General features: G+C 43.5%; 1 protein-coding gene across 2 annotated transcripts in view; it reads right to left on the reverse strand.

Annotated features, from left to right (window-relative positions):
- LOC120945367 (extracellular serine/threonine protein kinase FAM20C-like) overlaps positions 1-26,850 on the reverse strand; it is a 112,743-nt gene that overhangs the window by 2,783 nt on the left and 83,110 nt on the right. For both annotated transcript variants that reach the window (XM_040359488.1, XM_040359487.1), the window contains one exon: positions 24,033-24,092. In XM_040359488.1, the coding sequence (XP_040215422.1) occupies positions 24,033-24,092 (60 nt within the window). The remainder of the gene's footprint in view (positions 1-24,032; positions 24,093-26,850) is intronic.

Genomic DNA, 26,850 nt, shown 5'->3' on the forward strand with positions numbered 1-26,850 from the left:
CACTCCGCATCAGTCACCATCGGCTGAGGAGGAACCGATCTTCTGTAGAAGACCCAACAGCTGTGGCAGCGCTCCCTGGCGGCAGTGCGCTCTAGGCGGCTGCCTAGTTCGCCTAGTGGGAGCGCCGGCCCTGCATCTATCACCTTTGGTTTATCACAATGAAAACTGTATTGCTTTAAACACTGGTCCAACACTGGATGATTCTAGAGAGAGCAGTAAGGAATAGGGTGGGACTTTAAATGAGGCATGCACCCCAGGAGAGTGACAATAACAGTGGGATTTGGACAGGTACGTGATCCAGCAGAACCGAGCAAATAACATGAAAGCATTGCACGGCTACAAAAAACAGTCAGTTATTTAATAGTATAAAAATTATATATACAGTAGATACAATAGTAGCATGGTAGATCTGTTACAATAATCAAAGAAAATTGCATACATTTCAACAGTTCATGGTAACAATGGTAGGAATAAATAAATATAATAGGTTCATGCTGGAAACGATATCAAAAGAGGCCAAATCACTGGAAAGTATCTCCATGATAAATGAATATTGATACGTTGGTACACTCCACTGGTGTAAAGAGGAAATTAGTTGGTAAAAGATATCATATATAAACCAGAGGGGCTTCTAATGGCTCCTAACAGTAAAAGTTAATGCATAGTATAAACATTAAATGAGATCAAATTCGTTGGAATAACTCCACAGTAATAGTGACCACAATCGATCATATAGTCGATGTGTATGATAATAATTAGTACATTGGCAACGGGCATGGGGGGGGGGGCATCTGGTGGCTCCTCCATAGTAATAACACCCATAGTTGAGAAGTATATAAAATACAATCGATCTGTAGAACGTTGGTAAAGGTGTAATGGCAACGAATGAGAGGGGGGGCGTCTATTGGCTCAACGCGTTTCGTGGCTAGTGCCACTCCTCAGGAGCAGAGTATGAGGTAGAGGTCTGTAAATATCAAAAACCATGATTTAAAATAAGGGTATATATAATAGATCCAGTTATGGAGAGAAGGGGAAAAGGGATCATAGTAGTAACTAATCCCCAAAGTACTTACGGGTGTGTCAAAACCGAAGGTACAGACTAGGAGGGCAGAAACGTAGCCGGGAAGGTAACAGCCCAACTTTGGGGATTAGTTACTACTATGATCCCTTTTCCCCTTCTCTCCATAACTGGATCTATTATATATACCCTTATTTTAAATCATGGTTTTTGATATTTACAGACATCTACCTCATACTCTGCTCCTGAGGAGTGGCACTAGCCACGAAACACGTTGAGCCAATAGACGCCCCCCCCTCTCATTTGTTGCCATTACACCTTTACCAACGTTCTACAGATCGATTGTATTTTATATACTTCTCAACTATGGGTGTCATTACTATGGAGGAGCCACCAGATGCCCCCCCCCCCATGCCCGTTGCCAATGTACTAATTATTATCATACACATCGACTATATGATCGATTGTGGTCACTATTACTGTGGAGTTATTCCAACGAATTTGATCTCATTTAATGTTTATACTATGCATTAACTTTTACTGTTAGGAGCCATTAGAAGCCCCTCTGGTTTATATATGATATCTTTTACCAACTAATTTCCTCTTTATACCAGTGGAGTGTACCAACGTATCAATATTCATTTATCATGGAGATACTTTCCAGTGATTTGGCCTCTTTTGATATCGTTTCCAGCATGAACCTATTATATTTATTTATTCCTACCATTGTTACCATGAACTGTTGAAATGTATGCAATTTTCTTTGATTATTGTAACAGATCTACTATGCTACTATTGTATCTACTGTATATATAATTTTTATACTATTAAATAACTGACTGTTTTTTGTATCCGTGCAATGCTTTCATGTTATTTGCTCGGTTCTGCTGGATCACGTACCTGTCCAAATCCCACTGTTATTGTCACTCTCCTGGGGTGCATGCCTCATTTAAAGTCCCACCCTATTCCTTATTGTTCAAAATATCGGGGATGGAAGCACTTGGCTCTATGCCTTGCGCCTCATTTAAAGTCCCACCCATTTAGTTTCTTGCATCTAGAGAGAGCAGTGCTGAAGAGAAAGTATGTGTTTGCTTGCTGGCCTACTTAAAGGAGTTGTAAACCTTCATGTTTTTTCACCTTAAAGGGGTTGTAAAGGTTTGTTTTTTATTTTCTAAATAGGTTCCTTTTTGCTAGTGCATTGTTGGTTCACTTACCTTTTCCTTCGATTTCCCTTCTAAATGTTTTTTTTTTCTTTGTCTGAATTTCTCACTTTCTGTTCCTCCTCAGTAAGCTTGCCCCTATCATCCGAGCTGTTCTGGCTGGGGGTTAGTCAGCGCGCTCGCCCCCTCCCTTGGGACTATAGACCTGCAGGGAGACGCTGTGAACGTTTATGTTCACAGTTTTTATATACAACTATATAGATCAGACCAAAATGAGGGACAAATGAGGAGGAATGAGGGACAGAGGGACATTGCGCTAAATCAGGGACAGTCCCTCAAAATCAGTTACAGTTGGGAGCTATGCAGCACATGTACACATAGAGGCAGGCATGGGGGCAGGAGCACCACTTGCATCAGAAGCTGGGTCTGCCTGCAGTCATCATGACAGCCAGGAGACCCAGGCGGCAAACTGCGAACCTCCTCCCCAAAGTGCCCAGGGCAGCTGCTGATGAGGGTGCTTTGAGGATGCTTTGGGAATTTGTGGGGTGTTAAAGCACCCCCCTGGTGCCACTCCGGATAATGGCATGCAATGTCAAGACTAGACTCAGTTACGGCAAGAATAGGCAAGTATATTGACAAATTTTTGCAACCTCTGGTCACAGTAACACCTTCATATTTGCGTGACACCACACAAGTTATTAATCTTTTGACTGCTTTTGACTGGAAACACGGATTCATTTTAGCGACAGCAGACGTCACTAGTCGGTCTAGAGGCATTAAGGCCCAGATTCTCGTATCTGGGCGTAAAACTGCGGCGGCGTAACGTATGTCATTTACGTTACGTAAGTGCTTTATTCACAAAGAACTTGCCTGTAAAGTTGCGGCGGCGTAGCGTAAATCCCCCGGCGCAAGCCCGCCTAATTCAAATGAGCCGGGTAGGGGGCGTGGAGCATTTAAATTAGGCGCGTTCCCGTGCCGAACGTAATGCACATGCGCCGTCCCTAAAATTTCCCGACGTGCATTGCACTAAATGACGTCGCAAGGACGTCATTGGTTTCGACGTGAACGTAAATGGCGTCCAGCCCCATTCACGGACGACTTACGCAAACAACGTAAATTTTTAAATTTCGACGCGGGAACGACGGCCATACTTAACATTGGTTGCCCCTCATATAGCAGGGGCAACTTTACACGTCGCAAATCTAACGTAAACATCGTAACTACACTGCGTTGACCGCGCGTACGTTTGAGAATTCGCGTATTTTGCTAATTTGCATACACGACGAGGAAACCGACGAAGGCGACACCTAGCGGCGAAAAAAAAAATTGCATTTAAGATTCGACAGCATAAGAGCTTTACGCCTGTCGGATCTAATGGATATCTATGCGTAACTGATTCTAAGAATCAGTCGCATAGATACGACGGCCCAGATTAGGACTTACGACGGCGTACATTGCGTTGCGCTGTCGTAAGCCCTTTTAGAATCTGGGCCTAAGATTTTATCTTCAGCGAGACAGCACTTTATCTGTCGTACAAAAAGATTTCATTATAAATCTTTTAATTTTTGCTACCAGCCATAATTACTTTTGGTTTGGGGGCCTTTTTTATTTACAAAGGTGTGGCGTGGCTATGGGGGCTAAGTTTGCCCCCAGCCTCGCCAACCTTTTTATGGCATACTGGGAGAAGGAGGTTGTTAAGAATCCGCCCAAAGAATTGCGGCTTTGGAAAAGATACATCGATGATGTTCTTGTTTTATGGGAAGGAGATTTACTTTCGTTGAAAAATTTCCTTATTGGACTAAAAGCTAATAACAGAGGAATTTGTCTTAAATATGAAATTAGCCAGTCTCAAATTCATTTTTTAGATCTCAACATTTCAGTTATTGATGGGGTTTTGACCACTACTACACATTTTATAGAAACTGATCGGAATGCTTTTATTCCTCTGACGAGTTACCGCCATCCAAACTGGCTCACTGCTGTCCCCAAGGGTAAGTTCCAACAAATTAGACGGAACTGTTCAACCCTGGTGGACTATCAACAACAAGCGCAGATCCTAAAACAGAGATTTTTGGAAAAGGGATATTTAGAGACAAACATTTATGATACCATTCAGATGGTTAATGATATGGATCGTAATACGATGCTCATGAGAACCGATAGGGCCAATCACACCACAGACAACCGATTTGGTTGTTCTATGATCACAGGTTACTCTAATCAACATTTTCTAGTTAAAGATATTCAATAAACACTGGAATATTTTAAGGAACAATAGGATTTTGGGCCCTGCCATCCCTGATCATCCAGTCCTCATTTTTAGAGTAGCAACTTCTCTACGCCTCAAAGTAGCCCCTAACATTATTGATCCCGCCAAAACTATCTCTTTCTTTCAAACCATGAAGGTTTTTTTTCCATGCCGTAAATGTAAAATATGTGAGCTCAATTCTTTTAAAGGACGGAAATTGGAAAAATTTCAATCTACACAGACTGATAAAGTATATGACATAGACTCTTATCACATGTTCTAGTGAATGTGTGCTATACCTTATTCAGTGCCCATGCTCTAAGCAGTACATTGGTCGCACCAAGAGGGCCCTACATGTCCGGTTAGAGGAACATGTTGGTAATATCAAACGTGGGTTTCCCAAACATAATTTATCCAAACACTACGCCAAGCATCACAATCATCGTCAAATTATTGGCACTTTGTTTGTCCCAATAGAAAAGCTCCGCCCACATTGGAGAGGCACAAATAGGATGCACGCTATATCCAAACTCGAGACGAGGTGGATATTTGACATGCGGTCCTATGTGCCTCATGGGTTAAACGTAGACTGGGATATTAATTGCTTCATAAACAATTCTTAACCATTCTACTATTAATTCATAGTCTGCTTTTCTCCCATTTTTTTGTTTTATTTTAATATTATTTAATTTTAATATTAGTATTTTAATATATGTGTGCTTTTTAATTCATATCATGTAATTCATTTTATGTATTTTGTTATTAATTGCTTGGATCTTGTGATATACATTTCCATTTCATGGATGCTGGAGATGCGGCTGAGGCGGACTCTCTTTTCTGCTTCTATTGTTAGCTCCGTGGACTTCTGTTATATTGCCACAAGATGGCGTTGCTTTTCCCTTAACAATCAGGCTTGTTTTCTTTGCTACATTTCAGTCCGAGTAGCATGCTGGTTATGCTGTTCGTTTCCCATTCCTTATTTTTGTTTGACCCCAGCCAAAATGGCGGATCGGCATTATATAAGGGCATGCGTGATGACGCGAGTTTAGCAGCCAATCCCAGACGACGTCCGTGGTGACGAAGCATGTAGGCGTGGCTTGCATACTTGACGTCATCACGCAGTTTCCAACGAGGAAGCACGGAGTGCATACAAGCAGAAGAAGGAGGTGAAGCCGCCGCCGCCCCTCTACCTTATTTGGATACATATACACCGCTATTTGTTATCTTCGATCCTGTAAGTGCACTACTTTTTGGCCTAATTGAATTGCGCCTTTGGTATTATGCTATGGTCTTTTTTCTTTCTTTGAGCAGATAGCACTTCAGATACACCACAGAGGGTCCAGAGGGAGACCTAAAATCCACATGTTTGCTGAGACCATTGTCATAGTGGTCATTTAAACAGGGTAAGGAGACTACATTACTATTTCCGGGTGTCTTCTCTGGTGGATGAAGTTTACTCTATCCCTTTACCCAGCATATGGATGATAATTTGGACTAACTCTCTTGGGACTATTTTTCCATGTGGATTGGTTCCACATGGTTTTTTCACTCTTTGCATTTAGTGTGAACTCTTCCTTTCATTTTTTCATTTTTCATTTCAGTTTTTGTGTTCACTCTTGGTGTTTTTAGAGTTATATATAGATTGGTTCTATTGCATTCTATTTTTTTGTGATATTGCATTTCTCAATACTCATTAGATATCACGGTTATAATAGGGTTTAGGTCTGGAGACATGATTGGCTAGTCCATCACCTTTACAATCAGCTTTTTTAGCAAGGCAGTGGTTGTCTTGGAGGTGTGTTTGTGGTCATTCTCATGTTGGAATATTGCCTTGTGGCCCAGTCTCCAAAGGAAGGGGGATCATGCTCTGCTTCAGTATGTCACAGTAAATGTTGGCATTCATGGTTCCCTCAATGAATTGTAGCTCCCCAGTGCCGACAGCACTCATGCAGCCCCAGACCATGACACTCCCACCACCATGCTTGACTGTAGGCAAGACACACTTGTTTTTGTACTCCTCACCTGGTTGCCACCACACACGCTTGACACCACCTGAACCAAATACGTTTATCTTGGTCTCATCAAACCACAGGACATGTTTCCAGTAAACCAAATTTAACACACCTGCTCCCCATTCACAATAGAGACCTTGCGCTCCTCCACCTTCCATTTGAGGATGCCCCACAGATGCTCAATAGGGTTTAAGTCTGACAAAATTATTGGCCAGTCCATCACCTTTACCCTCAGCTTCTTAAGCAAGGCAGTGGTTGTCTTGGAGGTGTGTTTGGGGTTGTTATTATGTTGTAATACTGCCCTGTGGCCCAGTTTCTGAAGGGAGGAGATGATGCTCTGCTTCAGTATGTCACAGTACATGTGGGAATTCATGGTTCCCCCAATGAACTGTAGCTCCCTGCAGCACTCATGCAGCTCCAGACCATGACACTTCTACACCATGCTTGACTGTAGGCAAGGCAAGACACACTTGTCTTTGTACTCCTCACCTGGTTGCCACCACGCACGCTTGACACCATCTGAACCAAATAAGTTTATCTTGGTCTCGTCAGACCACAAGGCATGGTTCCAGTAATCCATATCCTTAGTCTGCTTTTCTTCTGCAAACTGTTTGCAGGCTTTCTTGTGCATCATCTTTAGAAGAGGCTTCCACCTGGGATGACAGCCATGCAGACCAATTTGATGCAGTGTGTGGCGTATGGTCTGAGCACTGACAGGCTGACCCCCCACGCCTTCAACCTCTGCAGCAATACTGGCAGCACTCATACGTCTATTTCCCAAAGACAACCTCTGGATATGATGCTAAGCACTTGCACTCAACCTCTTTGGTTGACCATGGCAAGGCCTGTTCTGAGTGGAACCTGTCCTGTAAAACCGCTGTATGGTCTTGGCCACCATGCTGCAGCTCAGTTTCAGGGTATTGGCAATTTTCTTATAGCCTAGGCCATCTTTATGTAGAGCAACAATTCTTTTTTTCAGATCCTCAGAGAGTTCTTTGCCATGAGGTGCCATGGTGAACTTCCAGTGACCAGTATGAGAGAGAGAGAGAGAGAATGATAACAACAAATTTAACATACCTGCTCCCCATTCACACCTGAGACCTTGTAACACTAATGAGTCACATGACACTGGGGAGGGAAAATGGCTAATTGGGCCCAATTTGGACATTTTCACTTAGGGATGACCTTACTTATGTTACCAGCGGTTTAGATATTAATGTGCTATTTACACATGCGCTATTTACACATTTCTCATTTATAAAAGTGCAATATTGAGAAAAAAAACAAACACTTTATTTCATTTTAAATAACTTTGCAATGCCTTGTTCCAGAAACATAATTTTAGTGAAACAGTGCAAAGTACGGAATAAAATGTACATTTCTTTTATCTTCAGTAACATTTGTAAACTAACACTACTCTAAAAAAAAGTGTTTAGTTTTGTTCCATTTTATTGTTTAAAGCCTGGTACACATGAGCGTGTGTATGCTAAGAAACCCGCGCATGCTCAGAATAAAGTATGAGGCGGGAGCGCACCTTCGGTAAAAGTAGCGTTTGTAATGGAGATAACACATTTTTCACGCTGTAACAAACTGAAAAGTGCAAGTCGTCTCTTACCAAACTATTACTTAACACGCAGTAACATGAGATTAGCAAAAACAGCCCCAAGGATTGTGCCAGTGGAATCGAACTTCCCCTGCCGTTGTATGTGTTCTACGTCACCGCGTTTGAGAACGAGGAGATTTTGTCTTGACCGTGTGTACACAAAGCAAGCTTGTCGAGTTCCTCGACAAGCCTAACAAGGAACTCGTCGAGGAGAACGATGTGTCTTTTCCGACGAGTTCCTCGGTCGTGTGTAGGAGGCCATAGAGTTTGCATTAAGAAGGAGAACAACAGATTCAGGCGTGGTATTTGGAACAGTCCTGTTCCCATACGTAACACTTTCCATACCACTCCTGCCTGAGTGGGTTTAGTGTACCCGGACAGGCCCCTTTCACTGACCTGGCAGCCTGAACACTTGTAGAATAAAGTCTCTGCCACAGACCCTCCTGAATGGACTTCAGGAAGATGCCTCTGCCACAGGCCCTCTCTGGTTGCAGTTACGGAGGTAATCCTCCTTAGGTGAATTACGCCTGGATCTCCTTCTTAATGTCGCCCAGGTACCGACTGACAGGTGATCAATCCTTCAGTGTCAGGCTACCTTCATCCCCGGTGGTTTGTCGAGACCCTTTTGGATCGCCAGCCTCTCATTGGCGCTCCTCAGATGGACTCCCCACCGAACAGCAATACTGCTTGGGATCCTCAAATGTGGGAACCCAGACGCTCACTGGGTCCCCGTCGCTGCTCAGATGTTCCGGGCTAACATGGCCCCGTAACCAGGAACACCGCGTGGCACGCACGCCCCGGCCAGGTAGGCCATAATGATGGGGCGCCGTGATGTGGCCACCCTGAAGGTGGGTGTCACACTGGACGAAGAAGAACCAATGGCGTCTGCCCCATAAATACCCTCCCCCAGCATGCACAGCGAGGCCACCCCCTCCTGATTGGCTGCTGGGGAAGAGCACCCAAACCTTGACTCCACTGCTGCCATCTACTGCACAGGGGTGGGAAGAGCACCCCAGCACAACAGAATGAGCCCATAGCACAACCAAGCTGAGGCAGAGACCCTGTTTTAAGCATAACAATTTGGATCAGAGTTTAACTACACTCCAGGCGCTACATAGGTATGCAATAATACCTTCTGGCCTACCCTCTAAAAAGATTCCTATCTAGAATGACAGATGATGTAATGAACTCCAAACTCTTCGCTTAAGATTAGGAGTGACGCCTGGGGTCCAATACTGAATGTCATACTGCACAGAGAAATATACAATTTCCTTTAACGTAATCCAATTCTCTGCAGTTGTGGTTCACCTCCGTTCTCCATAGTTTATGACAATTGGTCGGTATTGGCGTGATCCTTCCGCCTGGAGTTTTGGAGAGCTCTCCAACTCACTAATTTCTTCAGGTCCCTCCCCCCCGCCCAGAGCAAAATCGTACAACTCTGGAGGAGTATTATTCGGAGGAGGGGGTGATGCCACATACACTATCGACCACCTACAATCTATTGATCACACCCCCAGAGACCTAATCCCTACGCTGCCTTGTGGAGTGGGAGCGAGATCTTAGTCGCACTTCTTAGATTTACATACAAATCTTCCATCTACATAAGAGTCCAGGAAACTAATTTAAAAATCTTAACCAGATGGTACAGGACACTGGTGAGGCTACTAAAAATAATTCCTGCAACTTAAGATGCTGGCGGTGCCAGGAGAAACGGGGCATGCTTCTACACTTTTTTTGGACCTGTCCGAAGATAGAACACTTCTGGAAAGAAGTTAAGCGCAATAGTTTAAAAATTCACGGCAGATCCCAGACGACCCAGCCTTTTTTCTTCTCCATGCTTCTAATACCCCCAGGAGGTTCTATAAGAACTCAATCATTTGCCATCTCCTTGACACCGCTAAGACATGCAACCCTCTTAAATGGAAATCCTCACATTCTGCAACTATCGGAATGTGGATCAAAAAAGTGGAGAAAATTACCAAATTAGAGGATCTTTTCCTTTGGGCATGGCATAAGCAGGAACGTTACTCCAAAACGTGGTCGTTGTGGAACATGTTCGTCCTCTCTGATGATGGCTGAACCCTTCTTGAATGTGACTCTGTAGACTAAAATAGACTCTGAAAACATTTGGTACTTCAGAGAGACTTCGGAGAGACTGCTCAGGCATTCCGATTAGTGTAGTTCGCGATTTCACATTTTACATCTCTCACCCCTCCCTTTTTTCTCTCTCACTTTCTCCCTCTCCTTCTCCTTCTTATTACCTTTCGCTTCTCTTTATCATCTTGCTCTTTTCTTCTTTTTACACTCTATCATCTTTTCCTCGTTCCTCTGTTCAGTGCCATTACGGCTCTATGGTACTTTTCTTTTCATAAAAAATTTGGAAAATGCTCTGGGCTGGTTTCCCGTGGCTCACCCTACCGTGAATTTTATCCCTTAGCTATGGTCTGCAATAGTCTTGTCCAGTTTCAAGATTATGTCTTCTCTATGACTAACCAAGGACGTTTCGTAGGCATAATGTCTTCATTATATTCCACTATCTCGAGATTTTGCAATGACCGTGGGTTGTGCTGTACTGTATGCCAATGTGTCTATGCAATGTTGTGTGTCCTTGAACCATGTCCTTCGCTTAAATAAAAGATAAAAAAAAATAAAAAACAGCTGCTGAGCGTAATCCGATTAGCGCTCGCAGCCACACACTAGTGTATTCTGGCGGGGGACAGGGGTGGGCAGTCCCCCTGTCAGAACACAACAGCTCAGCAGGGAGATAGCTGTACTAAAATCACATTGTTAGTACAGCGTTGAATGAAAAAAAAGTGTCAGTGTGTATTGGGCTTAAGGAGTGAAAAAAATGAATAAAACAATACTGTAAGACAATATAATTAAAAGAAAGCATTGTTTCCTTAAAAAACAATAAATGTATTACCTTGTACCCTAGAAATGACAAAGATATCCATGAATAAACGGGTCCATGGCATAAATGTAAAAAATGCTCTGCTCCATGGGGTGTAGAGGTGTGAGAGGCAAAGTGGTAAAACAGGAACTCCATTTACTTAATAAATGATGATGGTGCAGTTCATTATGTGTAACTCCCAAACAACATGATATATTTTCTTTCTTCTCTTCTCAGCTACATGATATCAGGCTGTTAGCTGTGTTGTAACGAGTGTTGCTGCCCATACCTTAATAATAGTTAAGTCCATTTTTACAGATAGTGAGTTTCCAGAGTCCGGTTCTCAGAACCCATGATGGGGTCCTGCTAAGGGGTAGACTCTTCTGCTCTTCGGCAGCTACATATTCACGCACACGCTCTTCACTTCCCATACATAGACAGAGTGTGAAATCTGGTCTGTTGCTGCCTATATCACCTCAGAAGCAGGAAATTACATAGGCAGGAGAAGGCACAACACACCACTGCACATTAACCGCTACCACACATGGCATTAGCCTTTTAGAGGCTAAATATATGTTTTCCTTAGTAGGCACCTGCCTACAACTATAACTTTAATTATTGACTGGCTAGAGGCTAGTCAGGAACTGGGACTCATAGATGGGTTGCATAATACATGAGTCTTTTGTTGATTGTGCTATTTTCTGACATTGCCTGCACCAGTAGTAGAGACTGTAATCTTGTCTGTGATAAATTTCTGTTACTCTTTATTGCCTCACCAATCTTCCCTTTTAGAGCTTTTCCTTCTTAGTAGAGGTCCAGGTACAAGGAGGGACATCAATGAAACAGGACAGGAGGACCCAAACGAATACAGCAGCTCCTCAAGTGTATGGTATTTTAATTAGCACTTCATTTTTGTGAATCTATATTCAGACCGACATCTCATTTATTCATAAAATATCTAGGGCCAGATCCACGTACAGCGGGTGCAACTTAAATATTCCAATTTAAGTTACACCGCCGCAAAATTTCTACCTAAGTGCCCGATCCACAAAGCACTTACCTAGAAATGTGCAGCGGTGTAACTTAAATCCGTCCGGCGCAAGGCGGGCCCAATCTAATGGGGCGAGTCCCATTTAAATTAGGTGCGCTCCCGCGCCGGACGTACTGCGCATGCTCCCGACGCTATTTTCCCAACGTGCTTTGCGTTACGTTACGTTGCGCCGAGTTTTGTGAATCGCGACGGGTAAAAAAGAGATGCGGCGGGAAAAAAAAAATAAAAAAAAAAATTGGACAGGGACGCGGGAAAGAAGGGTATACTTTTACATGGTGTACTAAGTTTACACTTTGTAAAAGCAGCCCTAATTTTGCGACGGCAAACTAACACTTACAGAGACTTAACAAAGGGAAAAACCTTCGTGGATCTCCGTAAGTGCTAATTTGCATACCCGACGCGGAATTTCGACGAGAAATGCCCCCAGCGGCGGCCGCGGTACTGCATCCTAAGATCCAAAAGTGTAAAACTATTACACCTGCCGGATCTTAGGAATATCTATGCGTAACTGATTCTATGAATCAGCCGCATAGATAGAAACAGGGATACGACGGCGTATCAGCAGATACGACGGCCTATCAGCAGATACGCCTGCGTATCCCTTTTGTGGATCTGGCCCCTAGTTCTTTACAATGGTCTTTTTATTTAGCATATACAGTATTTGTGAAAAGGGTGCGTCACAGTAAATCATGCTTTTTTAACCACACCCACGTTTTACTATGTCAACATTCTCCTTGCTCTGCTCTCTGTGTAGATCTAAGCAAGCCTTTCTCAACCTTTTTAACATGTAGGATGCCTTGAAATAACTTTGTGGTTCCAGGGAACCCTTGTTATCAATTGCTAAATCTAAAGTTCACAGTACATTAGTGTATGATGATTACTGGGAACAATCCTCCTCAGGCCTCGTACACACGACCAAGTTTCTCGGCAAAAACCAGAAAGAAACTTCTTGCTGGGAGATATTTTTTTGCAGAGGAAACCGGTCGTGTGTACATTTTCGTCGAGGAAACTGTCGAGAAACTCGACGAGCCAAAAAGAGAGCAAGTTCTCTATTTCCTCGACGGGAATGGAGAAACTTGCCTTGTCGAGTTCCTCGACCCTAACAAGGAACTCGACGAGGAAAACGATGTGTTTCGCCCGTCAAGTTCCTCGGTCGTGTGTACGAGGCTTCACAGATAGTTAAAAAGATTATTGGTGTCAGTGGTTACTTATCTGAGCAGCAGGTTCTAGGAACCCCTGGCAACTTCTTGAGAAACCCTAGGGTTTCACGGAACACAGGTTAAGAATGGCTGATCAAAGAGCTTAATGGATAGAAATGCAAGTCCCTTAGCAGGTAAAAATGCTCCTGTATATGTAGTGCATCTGTGTGTTTAGATCTTAGCCTAGGGTTCAGCCTTAAAGTGGACCTAGACTCTCGCAACCTTATTCACCAAACAGTGTGAAACAAGTCAATGGAGGGACTCATTTTTTTATCTATTGCAGTCTCTTTCTGTTTGCTCTTTCAGACCCAGTCCCCTTATGACACAGCAATGTAATCTATTCATTAGAAGTAGGGGAAGACAGGGTATGCCTATCAATTGATAAATAGGGTGTGGCTAGGCTCTATCACATGGGCAGAAGTGCTCACGAATATGCAAAAGGTACATTTTTGTACTGATTTGTTTTGTCACATTAGGGGAACTTAACCCATCGATGTAACATTTAAAAGAAACTGTTACATTTAAGGCATGCCGGAAATTCTAACATTCACATTTGCTTGTGCTTTCAACCAAACTGTCAAACCATCAAATGGTTGTCACAAATGATCACATGTGCTTCAACGTGGCAGTTGCAGATCAAACAGAGACTATTATGGCAGCTTCCTTGGCTGAAAATGACAGGAGGGGTTAGTTCTGTTTTAAATTGTGCTAATAAATCCCTGTTTCATAGCAAAGTTTCGATTTTAAGTATAGGTGTACTCTTCCCCCCTCCCCACCCTAAACACCATACATTAAACTCTTAATCTGTCTTTTAAAGCTCTGAGCAATCCCTTTGTGATGATGTCGTCCGGTGACACGGGCACTCAAAAGAGGACCGTTCTAGGAAGTAAACAAAAGACAAAAAGACGTGGGATGGCGGTGTCACATGATCGTGGCTTTAGATAAGTTAAAAAGGGCATTTCTATTTTAGAGAGGGCTTTTAGCATTTAACCTCCTCTTGACTAATGCTGACCATTAACCCAAGGCCATTATTATGTCCTGAACTGAATCCCCAAATCGACAATTGCTGTCAGTTCCCTTTTCATCATCCATATTTGGAACCCAATGGGTAAACTGGGGTAATAGAAAAGGGAGATTTGGAGGCGCATGCGCGGAGGCGTCCAAGATGGCCGCGTAAGCTAGGAGCTCCGCTCTGCCTCAGCCCCACGCCAGCCCTAGCACCGGTTTCACGGCGGTGCCAAGACCCCGGAGGGTCGGATTAGATTGGGGAACGCTCGGTCGAGCCCCCCATGTATAGCGGAGCGGTCCGGAGGGGCCTGGAAGCGAGTTACACGGCGCTAGAGATACAGGCCGATTCCAAGATGGCGGCCGCGCCTCAGCAACAACTACCTCACGCAGGGGGAAACGCTGACCTGAGGCAAGTGATCGCTCCAGCCACTTTAAATTTCCCTCCTTTGCTGGCCCAAGGCTCTCCAGGTTCCCTAGCTCCCTCAGCAGCTGCCTTGGGCCCCCAGTCAGACTCCACACTGCTACATTACAAGGGCCAGGCACAAGGTGTAATACAGGCCTCACCAGCCTCTATGGCTGCTGGTCACTCAGAATCAGAAATACCTCAGAATGCAGGGGAGCTCTTTTTGAAGTTCTCTGAACTACTTGAACGTGGGTTAGCCCAAACAGCAGTTAACATTACTAAGGAAATACATGCTGACTTCCAGAATCTGGGCTCCAGGATGGAGATCATAGAAAATAAATTGGACATCACTATATCCAGAACCAACCAGAACACTGACCAAATACAATCACTTCAGGAACAACTAGACGTGGCCCTCACTAGAATCGACGACCTCGAAAATCGTTCCAGAAGGGACAATTTTAGGGTGAGGGGTCTCCCTGAATCCGTTACAGACATCCCCAAAGCTATCCAGGACCTCATCAAAAGCATGATCCCCGCTATTGCACCCCACAAGCTGGAGCTGGACAGGGCCCATAGGTCTCTGGGCCCCCTGAGAAAGGATGGATCTCCCAGAGATATTATAGTAAAACCCCATTACTTCTCAGTAAAGGAGGAGGTCATGAGGGCATCCCGTCAGCAACCCCGCATATCCTTTCTGGGTCAGGATATTCAAATCTTTGCTGACATTTCTGCAGCTACTATACAAAAACGCAGATCGCTGAAACCTTTATTGCTGATTTTGTCCCAAAAGGACATCAAATATTGGTGGGGATTTCCGTTTGCCTTAAAATTTGCCTTCAAGGGTAAAACTCACGCCTTTACCACGCTATCTGAAGGAGAAAAAATTTTGCTAGCCTTAAAACTGATCTCACTGGACTCAGCAATGGACACGTCAAACCTTCCACCAGGTCCTTCCAAACGATCCACCCCGGCAAGTCCTTTATCCCCCACTTGGCACACAAGCAAAAGCAGACGCACCAAAGACACCACAAAGACTTGAACTAATCATCATAGCGGTCTCGCCCGCTGTTCTGGAAATTTTCTTCCGCTTGGTGCTTTTAACGGAGGGTATTATACCTGTTAGGTATAGTGTATCTGGGTTCTCTATCCGTGGCTGGGGACCCATGAAATACCCGGAAAGGGAAAGAAGGGAAAGGGGAAAGATTTTCTTTTTTTCCTGTTTTGGAGACTGTTTTGTTTTCTAGTTACATGTTCTTTGCACTGACCGTGATCCGTACATTTTACTGTTGAGCCGTGATAGTATATATTTAGAGTGTTATATGATAAGCTACTGTTTTCTTGTTGACTCTAAAGGGTTGATAGGGGCTGAGGCAGTTGCCTTGCGCCTCAGATCATACCTGGACGGGGACTATGTCGCTGTCGGGGTTTGGTCCTGTAGCCCGAGTTAAGGGCTACGATACTGTTTTGTCTGACGAAGGTGGATGGGATCTATCTCCCCTCCATGTTCGTTGTGAAGACATACTTCATATTTTACAATGTATTATTTCTACTTTTGTTTGTTCTTTTATTTTTCTTCTTACTAACCTTTTTTCCTTGATTGCCAGTTCGTGCATGTGTCATCTTACATATAGTGTTCCAGGCCTCGGCTCCGGTCTTGTCTCGCTCTGCTGTCTCCCATGCCTCCATGTCGATGGGGTAAGTTCCAAATTGCACCCACTTTATTCCCCCAATGACCTCACCACATAACTTGACTTTGCCGAACCTGGTTGGAGTTGCCTCACACAATGTTCAGGGCTTGAATTCGCCCGTCAAGAGAAGGAAGGTGTTTCAGTCCTACCATTCCCGGAGGATGTCAGTTATCTTATTACAAGAGACACATTTTCCGACCACTTACACACCCTCCTTTCTCCATGCGCAATATCCACAATTTTTTCTGGCTAATGCCGAGGATAAAACGAGAGGGGTGGCTATCCTTTTTGCGAAATCTTGCAAATTTAACCCGCTCCTGATTCACAGAGATCCTAATGGTAGATTCTTGTTGGTTAAGGGGGAATTGGATGGACTTCTAGTGTCATTTATTTCATACTATGCTCCCAACAGAGGACAGACCGAATTTTTTAAAACTATGTTTGATACCTTAGTTCCTCTCTTGGAGGGAATGATAGTGTGTGGAGGAGACTCCAACATTGCATTCGACCTAAGCTTGGACAAATCCAGACCTATAGCTACAGCATTGACACGCCCAACCAGAGCTAGCTCACACATAGCAAAACTGATATATCAGCATAACCTGGTAGACATTTGGAGGGAACTCAATCCAAACAAAAAGGACTACTCCCACTATTCTCATCCGCATCGATCGTACTCTAGGATTGACCATATATTCATATCTGCTAGACATATTCCCATGGTCATGAAAGCTAACATAACGGACACAGCTCTATCGGACCACTCCATGGTGATTTGCTCGCTACAAACTCGAAACTCAGATTCTCACAATTCACACTGGAAATTAAACGAAACTTTACTACACGACCCTATTGTGGTTTCAGAGATTGATGGGGCCATCAGGGAATATTTTGTACTTAATAGCGTTGAGGGGACCTCGGCCGAGATATTGTGGGCAGCTCACAAAGCTACCATTCGTGGCAGGATCATACAGATAGCCTCTAAAAAAAAGAAGGAAAAGTCTGCGGAGGTGATGAAGCTTGAGAAAGACTTTTTAACCCTGCGCAGACAACATAAGAAGGATCAGACGACGGTTCAGGCCTCGCAGCTCGATGCCGCTCGACTAGCTTTAAATTTAGCTTTGACAGTTAGGGCGGAACGATCGCTAAATTGGTCCAGTGCTAGATTTTACTTATATAGGAACAAAATGAACACGATGCTAGCCACCAAGCTCTCGCCGAGGTTTCGTTCGTTCGCTCTACCCAAGATTAAGACCAGGGACGGGACAACAACCCTTAACCCCAAACGCATACTGCAAGAATTTGAAACCTTCTATACCTCCCTTTATCGGGGGTCAGGGATGGCCGGACATTCCGAGATTAATTCCTTTTTGGACCGGTTAGTGATCCCGAACCTACAGGAGAGTCATGTAGACTTGATGGAGGCACCGATCTCCATAGAAGAAACTATAGAGGTTATTAAGGGACTTAAGGATGGTTCGGCCCCTGGACCAGATGGTTTCTCAGTCCCATATTACAAGACTTTCTGCGAAACCTTGGCCCCTCACCTCACTAAATTTTTTAATTCAAAACGGGGGAGGGAGGGCGGTACCATGCACCCAAATTTAAATGAGGCGTTTATCTCAGTCATCCCCAAACCAGATAAGGACTCGGAGCTCGTTGAAAATTACAGACCTATATCACTAATCAATAACGACTTAAAAATATTGACCAAGATACTAGCCAACAGGTTAAATTCATTTATAAAAATATATATTCATAGGGATCAGGTTGGATTTGTCCCTGGTAGACAGGGCCCTGACCAGGTGAGGCGAGCAATCGATATTATTTCTCTGCTTCAGTCGGGCTGGGATGGGAACCCGCGGCAGGAAGGACTCCTCCTTTCTTTAGACCTACGAAAGGCGTTCGACTCTATAACGTGGGATTACCTCTTTGAGACTCTGCGACGCTGGGGTTTTGGAGAACAATTCCGGGGGTTGTTGAAATCTTTATACTCTGAACCCAGTGCACGGGTCAAATTACAGGGTTTTTTTTCGAGCTCCATTAGTATTGCTAGAGGTACTAGACAGGGCTGTCCATTGTCCCCCTTGATTTTCGCAATAGCGATTGAGACACTTGCTATTGCGATCAGGTCGGATCCGGATATTAGGGGGGTATCTTGCGGCTCCCAAATCCATAAATGCGCTCTCTTTGCAGACGACCTTCTTCTGTATATCTCTTCACCGACCACCTCTCTTCCAATTCTTTGCAACTTATTGGAGTCCTTCGGGAAAATTTCGGGTTTGCGGGTGAATTGGAATAAATCTCAAGCCTTAAACATTTCTACCCTCCCCTCGGTGATCAATCACTTGAAACCCTATTATGAGTTCCAGTGGGCCGAATCATCCATTCGTTACTTAGGCATAAACCTTACAACCAAAATTGAACATCTCTACCAGGCTAATTATCCACCTATATTTCGGAAACTAGAGCTAGACTTACAGACGTGGGCTCGACACAAACTTTCGTGGACAGGTAGGGTTAATGCAGTCAAAATGACCCTCCTACCAAGGTTACTCTACTTGTTCAGATCTCTACCAATAGCGGTTAAAAAAGACCAACTACGTTCACTACAGAGTAAAATTCTGAAATTCATTTGGGAGGGCAAAGGTTATAGAGTGGCACAAAATGTCCTTTATGGGCTCAGAACACAAGGAGGTCTTGGACTACCAAATCTGTTTAAATACTACCAAGCAGCCAGACTAGCACAATTTTCTGCTATTTTTGCGGAATGTGAAAAACCAGAGTGGATAGATATGGAAGGTTTTGCGATCCCTAGCCTCTCAATAGAGAGCCTTTTTTGGTCATCACAAAAATCTAGACCTTCGATACTGTCCCCTACATTGTCGCAATCTTTTAGACTCTGGGATGGCCTGAGACACCTTCCTTCTTTAGTCTCGGAGACTAAGCCTTTGACACGGATCTTTCTCAACCCACAGTTTCCTATAGGGATGGACATTTCAGCTTTCCAATGGTGGCTGGACAAAGGGATCTATAGAATAGGCGACTTTTTGACAGCCACGGGCCCACTTTCACTGGAGCATTGTGTGAGGACACTTGATTTACCGCTATCGGAAAGAGCCCGGCACACCCAAATTTTTAACTTTGTTTCATCCCACTGGTCTGACAATTTCAGGCACGCAACTCTTACTAGTTACGAAAGTTGGTGTAAACAAATGACGGAACACAAGGGGGGAATATCTATATTATACAGAGCTCTATCCGAGGTTTCCACAAAATTCTCATACATGGAGGCATGGGAGAGGGATCTGCGGATGACCTGGGACCTGAATAGATGGCACAAGGTAGGTTTGAAAACTTTCAAAGGTCTAGTGAATACTTCCTTAGCTGAAGCTAACATAAAGGTTCTGATGCGGTGGTACCTGGTACCCAGTAGATTGGCTGCGATGTTTCCTACGTCTTCCCCATTATGCTTTCGCAACTGTCAAACGCATGGCACGATGCTACACGTTTGGTGGGAGTGCCCCAGAATCAGGGGATTCTGGAACAGAATCTTTTGCCTTATCAGAAAAGTTACGGGAGTACAGGTGGAGAAATCCCCGCACATCGCTCTGCTAGGTTCCGAAATTCCTCGAGTCTCCAAACCCATACAAAAACTGATAGCTTTCATGCTCATAGGAGCTAAAACCACTCTAGCGGCAGCCTGGAAGCAACCTAGGGTCTCGTTCTTAGCAGCTAAGGGGAAGATTTCATGGATCATGACGCAGGAAAAAATGGTCAGCTCTATCTCCAATACCAGGGATAGTTTTGAGGCCATATGGGAACCTTGGGCCAGACATGTGGGCGTCTCCCTATCGCCGGGTCAGGTTCTGACCCCCTCAGGTACTTAATTGGACTACTGGCAATCAACTCTTCTCTTATTGGTTCTTTCCTTTTTTTTTTTTTTCTTCTCTTTCTTCCTTTCGTCCTTTCCTTCTCCTACGGTCATGATACCTTTAGTACAAGACACGCTTCGAGATGATTGTTTTAGTTATTATACTAGTCTTTTAATAGACGACACTTTCGGGGGAACACCCTGGGGGAGGGGGAGAGTTTGGTTGGGGAGTGGGAGGTCCTACTACTCACACATCCCTTAGGATACGTCAGGAGGTCTAGAGTTCCTCTCAACATTTTGGGCGGGGTCCGAGGTTATTTAGGGTCACAAAAGTCTCTCATCGTTATTAAATTTTGCTATCCTTTTACCCGACACAGTATGCTCCCTTTACGGGGTGTCGGTTGAGACTTTGTACGAAAAGCGTTGTTTTGGATCCTCGTCCCTCTTCAACTCTGGCTACACATAGATGGGTAGGAGATCTCCTACGGGGACATTAATTTATATTTTTATTACTCTCTCTTCATGATGCTAGATTAACTTAAGATGTACATTGAAATTTGGACTGTATCTTAATTATTTATTGATCGCTGTTTCCCCTTTTTTTTTTTTTTTTTTTTTTTTTTTTTTTTTTTTTTTTTTTTTTTTTTTTTGAATGGTATGTACTGAGTGCTTCATGCTATACTTTGTATGATTTTACTTCTGCATCAATAAAATAAAACTTTAAATGGGAGAAAAGGGAGATTTGCCTAGACATTTCTTTTGACACATTAAAATTTGAAGTTTCAAGTTTTTCAGGACACCTAAGGTATTTGTATCTCCAAGCAGACTAGGGTTGTGCTGTGCAGCTTTCTTTAAGTTTAAATACTGTAAATAGTACAAAAACTGGTGATTCTTAACTACTGATTAGTTGGTAATGCTATCAAGAGTTAAAAGTAACAGTATTATTTGCAAATTTATCATTCTGCTTTGTGTGTCATAGGTTTCATTAAAATATAAGACTACAGTAATAGTTTTAGCAGCATATAGGATTTCTGTTTTTTAGTCATAAAAAAAGTACATGATATTTTGGTCATCAAATAAGTACATGTGCAGTACTTTTCTGGCAAAATTGCATACCAACCAGGTCAGGTTCCATTACTGAAACCAACCTGTTTAAAAAAATAAGGGAAACAATCTTTTGGAAGTTTAGGTTAGACATAGTTTCCACACAGCGAGCACTTAGTAAAAAAAATCTTGTAAATGTTAGTTGACTTATGGATTCCACCCACCTTCTATTCTCTGCTTTTACATCTGCCTTCCTGTGTGCTGAATAGCTAGCCTTAGTTTTGTAGTAGGCACTAAGGAGATCATAAGAACATTGGGGCTCCAAGCCATGACCACAAGAGGGGTGATCACTGGCACCAATACATGCCAAGAGGTTCTGAAATTTCAACAGCACCTTGGGCATGAATGTTTTAAAGAGATTCCCTCCTGTACTCATTGCTGTAGCTAAGCAGGCAGGATTAAAAGGGGATAAACCCCAATCTAGGCTTCACCCTCCACAATTGGCATACCCCTGCAGGGGCCATCTGGGACAGGGCTCTGCTGGTGGAAGTACACTACCAAAAATATTAAGGTGAATGGGAGGGATTATATGGGGGGGGGGTGTCCTTTTTATGTATATAAATCCCCTCTAGGATATTGTGATCCAGTACTATTTATATGTATACATTTGTTACCAAATGATCCCCTGTGTTATTCCTGAAGAAGAGGGTGCCTTAATCTCCAGAATGCATTGGCTGTACTGTTCTTTGAATATTAAATATCTAAACCCATCAACAAAAATGTAATATATTACAGCTATCAGACTTTAGATACGATAGCTGCATTTGTTTTCATTTGTAAGGCTAGAAATGAAAGGAAAAAGCAACCTTACTTTTTTCTCATGAATTATTAATTTTCACATACCCATGTAATGGACATGAACAAAGGCTGACATGTTTGAAATCCAGCATGGGTGACAAACCATGTCTTCCTCCATAGCTACAGTGGGGAGTGAGCAAAGCCACCCAAGGACACAAAGTGTGTTATTCACAAGATTTAAAATTTATAAAAAGTCTGACAAAAAGAAAATACATTCATCTCACCTAATCTTTAAAATACTGTATAACATGATTGTGGGTTTAGATACACTTTGATAAAGATGTGAACTAAATCATTGAGTTGTAGAAATCGCTGTACAAGGTTCACCTCCCCCCCCCCCCCCCCCCCCCACACACACATTGACGCCTCAAGCCCATTGAACGAGTTTTCTAACTGGACATTTTTGGGAGCAGCAAAGGACCACCATGCAATCCCAATACATCAAAACCAACCCTGTGCATTATGGTGTTCTGTTCTTATGCTACTGTTCCACTGCCTTGGTCTATTGCTCACTTGTTAATGTGCAAAATACCACACATTAAAATATTTGTGCAGTAATGCATTGCAATGGACCTCAGAAGACTGAAGGTAGAAGGATTACATGAAAATATTCCACCAGATCCCAACTATTTAGAAAAATGAATTCAATGGTGTATAATATGTATATATGCTACAAAGTGAAAGGAAAAATTGATGGCCTTGCATACTTACTATTTATAAAACCTTTAAAAAAGAACCGTAAAGTCAAAATATTACAAGAAATTAGATATTGTTAAAAAAAAAACGTTGGAGTAATTAATGTGCAGAAATGCTGTATTCGACAAAGACAAAGGGCCAGATCCACAGCCAGCGGGCTTAACTTAAATCTTCCTATTTAAGTTACACCGCCGCAAAATCTCTACCTAAGTGCCCGATCCACAAAGCACTTACCTAGAAATTTTCGGCTGTGTAACTTAAATGTGTCCGGCACAAGGCGTGCCCAATCTAATGGGGCGAGTCCCATTTAAATGAGGCGCGCTCCCGCGCCGGACGTACTGCGCATGCTCCCAACGCGATTTTCCCGACGTGCTTTGCGCAAAGTTACGTTATGCCGAGTTTTCTGAATCGCGCCGGGTAAAAAAAGTTGCGTCGGGGAAAAAAAGAGATGCGGCGGGAAAAATTAAAAAAAAAAAAAAATTTGACAGCGTCGCGGGAAAGAAGGGTCTACTTTTACATGGTGTACTAACTTTACACTTTGTAAAAGTAGCCCTAATTTTGCGTTTGCAAACTAACAACTTACGGAGACTTCACGAAGGAAAACCGCTTCGTGGATCTCCGTAAGTGCTAATTTGCATACCCGAAGCGGCATTTCGACGAGAAATGCCCCCAGCGGCGGCCGAGGTACTGCATCCTAAGATCCGACAGTGTAAAACTATTACACCTGCCGGATCTTAGGAATATCTATGCGTAACTGATTCTGTGAATCAGTCGCATAGATAGAAACAGGGATACGCCGGCGTATCAGTAGATACGCCGGCGTATCCCTTTTGTGGATCTGGCCCAAAGAGGTTTAGGAAATAAGAAGTATGTGAAAGATAAAATGACAAGTAATTAGGGACCAGGCAGACACAAGAACTCTTTTATATTGCAAACACAATGATCCTTAACCAAAACCACAATGTAATTAACAAGTGAACTTTTCAAATAGATGTCAGAATGTACGTAGGTGTTTTTCACACATAAAAGTGAGAGCTTTGACCCAATGAAACTTTGCTTCTTTTATCTATCATTTCTGCTGTCATTAGCTCCACATAATAAAACTGCTAAAATTGTTGAACAAGGTGGCTAATATATTATGTCCAACAGTAGATTGGTAGTTTTCTTTGCATCATTGGAAGATTGGTAGTATCTGTTTCCCGGACTGTGTTACCAAAACAATCAAATCTCTGTACATTATTATAATTTAAAATCAAGCTTCATTCACATCTACTGACCTGCAGCACTGCTGAAGAGGAGCCAGAATGGAAAGGTCATCATATGAATGACGTCCAAACCTACAAAATAAAATATATTAATTAAAAAATGTTTTCTCAACCTTTTTTTCATTCAAGGCACCCTTTAAAATTCTGCACAATCTCAATGCACTCTATTCTAAAATGTAAAAAAATATTATAATAGTTTTACATAATGCAGCAACATCCACATGTAGGACACCCAACGATAGAGGTAATTTATTCTTCCAAAGCTAATTTTGCACACTGGTACTGACTGGTATTCCAATGTTTCTCTTCTGCCTCAATTTCTCTACATCAATCAGCTATTGTGATCCCAGTACTGATGGAGAGGGGTAGAGGAAGGTCAAAAATTATGCCATGCAGGTGACCAACATCCTCCTTATCAGGTTGTTAAGATGACGATGGCTAGAAGGTCATAATGGTGCATAATGAAAGCCCGTAGCTTTGTGTAACTAAAAGTGAAGCTTGATCCACCTGCTGGCTTGTATACAATTTTTGAGAAGACCAAGGCACCCCTGAAGAAACCGCCCAATTGTTTTATATTGTGAAAGATATTGTTACACCGAGTAAATTGATACCCAACATGTCATGCTTCAAAATTGCGCCCACTCATGGAATGGCGTCAAACTTTTACCCTTAAAAATCTCCATAGGCGATGCTTAAACCATAGCCTGAAGAGATGGATACCTCGGTTATAGCAGCAGCTGCTGCCCCTACCGATATATCCCTCTTCAAAGTGCTGACGTATATAGTCGTGTGGTGGTCAGTAAATGGTTAAAGGGGCATCTTCCCCCACCCCTGCTTACTGCCTGTTATAGAGTTCTTCCTGATTTCAGCTTTGAGCAAAGATTAGTTGAACTGAATTTATTCTCTCTTAAAAAAAAGTAGAACTGAATTTATTCTCTCCTAAAAAAGGCTATTAATGGGTGTATGATCACCATGTATATTGGTAATAGGGTTGTACCGATACTAGTATCGGTATCGGGACCGATACTGAGCATTTGCGTGAGTACTCGTACTCGCGCAAATGCTCCCGATGTTTCCCCCGATACTTTTTTTTTTTTTAAGTGACGTGCGGAGCTGAGAGGGGGCGGAGAGCAGGGTTTAAAAGGGGCGGGGAACAGACGGAGAGCGTGCTAAGAGGGGCGGAGTGCAGGCTGAGAGCGTGCTAAGAGGGGAGGAGAGTGGGCAGAGAGGGGTGGAGAGCAGGGCACTGTATGGGTTTCCGGGATTGTGCGATGCTGCTGAGCACTATGTCCCTGGATATGTGTGCAGGGTATGTGTTCGCCCCCTGGTGAAGTGTCCTTTCCAAGCAAAACCGAGCATTATACAGTGCAGCTGTCGGAGGATGAGTTCCTGCAGAGTGCAGACAGCAGACTGTGTAGCGGGTGAGGGGTCCTGTGACATTGTACGGGCTCTTGCCGGTACAAGCGTCCCCTCGTACACCAGAGAGGCGGCAGTGCAGTGAACAGAGGTGGGGGAGGTTATGATCTTTAGCAGCAGAAAGCCGGTGGAGGAAGCAGTCAACGTGCAGCAGTGGCACCGAGCAGGTCTGTGAAAGTTACAACACAGTAACAAATGGATACAGGGGTTGGGGGCATGGCCACTTACTGTGTGCTCTATTGGTCAAGAGTGAGATCTGCAGGACTTGCACACACCAACCCCCTCCCCATCAGCTGTCAAAGAGCGATCCATTCCTCCATCCACATCTATGCCATCCTAGACATTCCACTACAACATTACAAGGCAGCTCTCCTCCATTTCTACAGCCAGGATCCATGCAGGAGAGGACATAGAAAGCACAGACAATTCACACACATGACACATGTTACACACACAATACACGTTACACACACACAATACACATGTTATACACACACGCTACACATGTTACACACACTACACATGTTACACACTACACATGTTACACACACATACTACACATGTTACACAATACACATTTTACACACACACACAAATACACATGTTACACACACAATACACATGTTACACACACACACATACACATGTTACACACACAATACATGTTACACCCACACAATACATGTTACTAGGGTTGTCCCGATACCGTTACTAGTATCAGTATCGGGACCGATACTGAGCATTTGCGCGAGTACTTTAAAATTAGCCAGTGCCACCTATTAGTGCCCATCAGCACCAGTCACCAGTCAGTGCCCATAAGTGCCACCTATCAGTCCCCATCAGTCAAACTGTCACATGACATTTAAAAAAAAAAGTATCGGTAATCAGTATCGGCGAGTACTTGGAAAAAAGTATCGGTACTTGTACTCTGTCTTAAAAAAGTGGTATCGGGACAACCCTAATATATAAAATTAAGTGGACCATATAGCGAACTTGGTATAGAGTCATTACCAGCAGCAGCTGGTCCATAAGGGGTGAAGGGGCAACACCCCCCTAGTTTGCATGTGGTTTGCTTTCAGTTCCGGCACCTCTAGCACTAAATGTATGTAATGTCAAGGGGTGCTGGGTTGTGCTACAGTGTCTATTGCTGCTGGGGGGATCTAGTGTTGCTGAAAGGGATCTATTTTTGCAGGGGGAGGGTCTATTGTTGCTGACAAGGTATATTTTTGCTGAGGGGGCATCAATTGTTGCTGGAATGGGTCTTATGTTGCTGGTAGAGGCAGTTGTTGCCTGGAGGGATCTACTGTTGAGGGAGATTTCTATTGTAGCTGGCTGCTGGATGGTCTATTGCTACTGTCTGCAGGGAGATCTTTTGTTGCTGCTGGGGGTCTGTTGTTGCTAGGGGGGAGGGCTA

The sequence above is a fragment of the Rana temporaria genome, chromosome 7, assembly GCF_905171775.1.
Source record: "Rana temporaria chromosome 7, aRanTem1.1, whole genome shotgun sequence".
NCBI lineage: Eukaryota > Metazoa > Chordata > Amphibia > Anura > Ranidae > Rana > Rana temporaria.